Below are 6,000 nucleotides of genomic sequence, written 5' to 3' on the forward strand. Positions count from 1 at the left end.
CTGCCATAAAATACTTTCTCCTGAACCACTGTTTCTACACCAGTTTACATGACTGTTCTGTATCCATTTTCATTAAAAATACTCTTATGCCCCCAAACCTATATATCTTAATCTTAAAATTTTAGACCCTGCGATTCACACAAAATCTTTTGAGAAATTTGAATTTGAGCTGTAACATTAGTCTTTTAAGTCTTAAAGTTCCTGTTTCATATCACCACTCTTTACCATTCTATCTCAAAACAATTATGATATTATTTTCATTCCATCAATAGAAATACACTGGGAATATTCTAAACAGCACCCAAGATGCTGGAAAATAAAGATAAACCAGACCTAGTAGCTGCCAGCCCAGTTGCACTGTGAATTAAAATTCTTCCTTCAGAAATATACATGAGATTAATAGTGTGTTTCCTCAGCAGGCTGTGTTAAATAAACACACACTAATAAATGCACTTGAAACAAGAATATGGGATCCCTGAACACTTTAATTTGAGCATCTTACGTCAGCACAAAGTGCAGCACACTAGTTTTAAAAAAAAGAAAGACAGCAAGGTCACTGTAGTCAGTTTACTCTGTTCTTCATAATAGGCACTGAGAAAAACCTGACACATTTAAAAGGAAATTAACATACTAGGAATTTAAAAGGCACCCCTTATAGGACAACAAAAACTCAATAGAAAAAAAAAAAAAAAAAAAGAGCTTGTTTTAACATTTTATATTGAGGATATTTCCAGGGCAGAAGCAATATGGGCAACTGAGCCACTATGGAAACAATTTCAAGAACTTAAACATTTTCTGTGTCTTTATGGAATGAATTAAGATTCCAGAAGAAAGGGAATAGCAAGGAAGTTTGTCTCCTTTGTTTGCTGTTTAAACTCTCTCTCTCCCTTTGTGTGTGTGTGTGTGTGTGTGTGTGTGTGTGTGAGATTTGCTTTGGCTCAAGTTTTACTGCTAATGAGAGGAATCATCATCATCCATCACTTGGGCAATGACCAGCTTCAAGAACAGTATGGTGTAAACACTGTATAGGGACCCCTGTCCCTCAAAACCTCCTGGATACTTCTATTCAACATTGTTCCTCACTAATCTGACCAGGAATCAGGCTTGCTGAGAATTCTACTGCACAAACTTCATTTTTACTGCACCCTGAATAAGAATTCAACTCATAGTACTTGAAGTGGAAGATTAAGCATTAACCCTCTGTGATATCTTTTTAACTTTCAATGGTAAAAATATAAGAAAGGTATATAACAAATGTGTATTTATAAAATGACTGCAAAAGATCTATATATATATATTTTAACATATATCCCTCTAAAGAAATTATCATAAATACCAGTTTTACACACTCATAGACTTTCATAGAAACTACAGTTTTTATGGGAGGAATATCTTGTTCAGTTTTATATAGACCTCCAAAAAATCATGATCACTGGTGTGTAGTAAACACTGTAAAAAGTGGGATTTAATACTACAGTGGATACTCTAGTATTCGGTAGCGTCAAGTATGAGTCTGTTTTACAAGGACATTACCCTATTATAAGAAAATGTTCTGCTGAGTTTTAGTATTTGTTACACTTATGTTAAAAAGTATAAGATTATGAAATTGTACTACTCTGTTTTAATAATAAAAACAGTATTTGCTTTTTCAAAGCACAAAACTGTGAACAAATTATTTTCATTTGCCCCAGACTAATCTTCCTCCCAAAATGTCACTTTTAGTTAAACTCAATTTTGAATTTCAAGTATTGCTCATCCAGAGTAACTTGTAGCAATATGCATTCATAATAAGCAAAAATTACATTTTTTTCATAACACAACTCAACATGTGAAAAAAAGAAACTAGGTAGTAACTAGACACAGCATAGTCACCTGCTGTTGTTAGAGTCTAGTGTCCATGCTGGGTCAGTTTTTTTCATATACCAATAACTTTAAATTATACTATCTAATATATATTAAATATCACTTAGATATACTGAAAATACTCAGTATGCAAACTAAATGCATCCTTGAATTCTTTTTGGCACAAGTGCCTTTAGTGCAACTTTACATCCTGTTTTCAATAACACAGAGTGAGTACACCCCTCTAGTGTACTCTGTTCATCCCTCAATGACTCCAAGGAAGAAGACCAGGAAAAAATCACAGGACAAAATAAATATAAACTTTTCATAGATAGATACTAGTCATTATCTAGAGCCTATATTTTTTCAAACTTTTGAAAGATCTTCAGAGCATAATTCACATTTCCAAACCTTAAGCTACACTAATGCATTGTGCTACAGTTTCAGCTGAAGAATAAATGAGATTCATGAGCACTTTTAAATATAAAACACTTTTTAAATATAAAAACTGATATTTTTCCGGGGGTGGGGAGTGAAACCTTAGCTCAAATTGATTCAGGCTCTGGAATTCTGACCGGTTGCTATGTTGTGCTTCAAGTAATTTACTTCTTAATATTGGGGTATACATTTCTTTCTTTTGCCATCAGATTTTTTTTAATGAAATAAAAAAATGTTAAAGTCAATTAACTGAAACAATTTTTTTCTCTCTCTAGTAATCTGTTTTGGAGAGAAATGCAGACCAACAAATAAAGTAAAATAAACTATGACATACTGAACCCTGGTAACATTTTAAAACCTATAAAAATAAACTTTAAAAATGCAAAAGTAAGACATTTACATCTTGTGGATTTTTGACTATTTAAATGGGAGGAGTTATGTATAGAATATGTTGTACACGCAGTGGCAAAAGTGTAAATCCTTTTCATTTAAAGAAGTTCCCTTCTCACTGCTGCTAGCAGTGTGGCTAAGTCCTGTTCCAAAGGTTTCAGGACAGCTCCAAAACCAGCAAAATGTGAAGTCCCAGTTATGCTAAAAGTCTCCTACCTGAATTATGGACATCCGAGTGGCCGGGGTCTCGCTTGCATTAGTCCCTTGTCCGGTGAAGCTGGTGTGGCAGCCCGCGTGCCCCTGAGGGACAGTCAGGTTGTTGGAGGACGGTTTGAGATACATCACCTCCGACCGGGGCGAGCTGAGGGGCAGGCGGGTCTGGTAGTCGAAGTACATGGGGGAGGTAGCCAGGGAGGGGCTGCTCACCACGTTCATGACGTTCATGGCGTTCCTCTCTTCCACCTCGCTCTGTACCAGCATGATATCATTTTTGTTGATCTTCTTTTTCTTGCCCTTGCCCCCGCCCAGCTGCGGGTGGCTGTACTCTGCGATGCGGCAGTTGTAAGTGCGGATCTCCTTGTTCTCGCGCTTGCACTTGACGGCGATGGTGATCATGGCCGCTAGGAGGATGATGGAGATAGTGCTCAGAGTCACTATGAGCGGCAGCGACATGTCCCAGTGGCGCTGTTCGCCGTTCACCCGGGGAACCCCCTCGGGCAAAGAGCCGCTCACCGAGCGGATGATGAGCTTGGCCACCGCCGACAGAGTGGGCTTGCCGTGGTCAGTCACCTTCACTACCAGCTCCACCACCGGCGTCACGTCCTCCCAGAAAGGGTGCAGCGTGCGGATCTCGCCGCTGGATGGATCGATTTCAAACAGGTGGTCGTCATTACCGTCTACGATCTCGTAGGTGAGGCGCCCGCTCTCGCCGAAGTCGCTATCAAGGGCGCGTACGGTGCTCACCAGGTAGCCTAGCCCGGCGTTGCGAGGCACCTGCAGTTCAGCCGTGTCGTTCTGCAGCGTTGGCAGCACGATCACCGGAGCGTTGTCATTCACGTCTAGCACTGTCACCCTCACAGTGGCGTTGCTCTCCAAGTGCGCGGGCGCCCCAGAGTCTTTAGCAAGCACCTTGAACTCAAAAGCCTTGGTCTGCTCGTAGTTAAAGGAGCGCAGGGCGTAGATGGCCCCGTTGGTGGGGTTAACAGACACATAGGTGTAGATGGACACGTCGCCGATGTGCGAGGGCAGGATGGAGTAGGACACTGTGCCGTTTTGGCCCAGGTCAGGGTCCTGGGCAAGCACCGAGCCCAGGTACTCTCCTGGGATGTTGTTCTCGTGCACCTGCAGCACATAGAGTCCCTTGGTGAAGCGAGGCGGGTTGTCATTCTCGTCCAGAATCTTGACTGCGAACGACTTGGTGGAGTTGAGTGGAGGCGAGCCCCCGTCCCGTGCCACGATTGTCACGTTGTACTCGTCCTGTGTCTCGCGGTCCAACGGGCGGTCAGTCACCACCGTGTAGAAGTTGTCGTAGTTCTCCTCAAGTTTGAACGGCACGGAACCTCCCGGCCCGCCCAGGCCGCCGCCGCCGCCCGCCCCTCCTCCGCCCAGGACCCTGCACTGCAGCTGTCCGTTCTTGCCCGAGTCTCGGTCAGTGACCCGCACCAGAGCGATGACGGTGCCGGGCGGAGCGGCCTCGCTCAGCGCCCCCTGGCGCACGGAGACAAAACCAATGGACGGAGCGTTGTCGTTGCGGTCGATGAGCTTGACAGTGACCTTGCAGTGGGCCGGGATGGGGTTGGGACCCAGGTCTCGAGCCTGCACGTCGATCTCCAGCATCCCATTCTCCTCATAGTCTAGGTTGCCCTTGACACGAATCAGGCCGGTCTTGGGGTCGATGGAGAAGAGCTCCCGCACGCGGTCGGGCACATAGCTGCTGAAAGAGTAGAGCACTTCGCCGTTGGGACCCTCGTCGGCGTCGGTGGCATTCAGATCAATGACCACGGTGCCCAGCGGGGCGTTCTCGGGCAACTCCACCAGGTAGGAGGGCGCCTCAAAGACGGGGCTGTTGTCGTTAGAGTCAATCACCTTCACGTTGATTTGCACGGTGGCCGAGCGCGGCGGCTCGCCGCCATCCAGAGCGGTCAGCACGAGCGTGTGGTGGTTCTGCTGCTCGCGGTCCAGTGCCTTCTGGATAACCAACTCTGGAAACTTGGTGCCGTCGCCGCGGGACTTGACGTCCAGCGCGAAGAGGCCGTGGTCGTCGCGCGTAAGCAGATAGGTGCGGAGCCCGTTCTCGCCCGCGTCGGGGTCATGCGCACTGGTGAGGGGGAAGCGGGTGCCGGGGGCCGCGTTCTCTGAGATGTCCATCTCAATCTGGTCCGACGGGAAGGAGGGAGCATTGTCGTTGATGTCCTGGATCTCTACCTTGATCATGCAGATCTCCTTGTCGTTGGCAAACACCTCGAGGGACAGCTGGCACTTGGCGTTGTGGCGGCACAGGGACTCGCGGTCGATGCGCTGCTTCGTGTAGAGGAGTCCGCTGTCGGCTTCCACGTCCAGCAGGTGCGGCGCCGAGTTCTCCAACACCCGGTAGCTACCCGACTTGCTTCGCCCGCCGCCACCGCCGCCTCGCTCTGCGGGAGGAAGCCCTGGCTGCAGTCGAGCATCCTTGCCGATGTTGCCGATCACCGTGCCGGCCCCTTGCTCCTCCGGCACGGAGTAGTTCAGGTTTTTGAGCGTCAGGGCAGGGGCCCATAGGAGGAAACAGCAACAGATGGAAAGGTACATCCCAGACCGGTGGGGTGTTGGCAGGAGCAGCCGGACTGGAGGGGCGAGTGGATGGGCGCGCGCCAGCTTGGGGCCCAGGCGCAGCGTGCGCCCCCGACGCAAGCCACAAGTCTATGGATCCTTCCTTCCTTCCGCTCCCGGGCTGCGACACCCGGCGGTCTCTCCTTATTCCCCTCAAGTTCCCTGAACCTGTTGATCTACAGCATCCGCACTGGGCGAGAAGCAGCGGTGCAGCAGAGCTGCAGGGGCACTGAGCAAGGCGGCGGCTCCCTGCAGCAGGGGGCGAGCCCGGAGCTTTGTCTCTCCCGCCCGGACTTCGGGCGACTGAAACTTGAGTGATGAGACCAGGGATAAAAAGGAAATCGCGTTTGGGAAGGATGATAATGAGCTAAAGAATCCGTAGGTCTTCTTCGCTCCCGCTAGGGCGCTGCAAATCCACTCCAGCTTTTTGCCTCCGGAATACTCTTCACATCGGGTGGGGGAGGGAGCGGGGAGGTGTGTCTCTAGGCAGATCAGAAAGTGAAATCCTTACTTGTTTCTCCT

The 6,000-nt window shown here is 47.9% G+C and overlaps 1 protein-coding gene across 2 annotated transcripts in view; it reads right to left on the reverse strand.

The window, feature by feature from the left end:
- Window positions 1-5,475, reverse strand: part of PCDH17 (protocadherin 17) — a 104,588-nt gene extending 99,113 nt beyond the window's left edge. The window contains exon 1 of one of the 2 annotated variants that reach the window (XM_007186774.3): window positions 2,887-5,475. In XM_007186774.3, the coding sequence (XP_007186836.2) occupies window positions 2,887-5,457 (2,571 nt within the window). In that variant the 5' untranslated portion in view covers window positions 5,458-5,475. The remainder of the gene's footprint in view (window positions 1-2,886) is intronic. The other variant, XM_057532513.1, reaches the window with a different exon arrangement.
- Window positions 5,476-6,000: the final 525 nt, after the last annotated feature.

Source organism: Balaenoptera acutorostrata, chromosome 18 (genome assembly GCF_949987535.1).
Source record: "Balaenoptera acutorostrata chromosome 18, mBalAcu1.1, whole genome shotgun sequence".
Taxonomy (NCBI): domain Eukaryota; kingdom Metazoa; phylum Chordata; class Mammalia; order Artiodactyla; family Balaenopteridae; genus Balaenoptera; species Balaenoptera acutorostrata.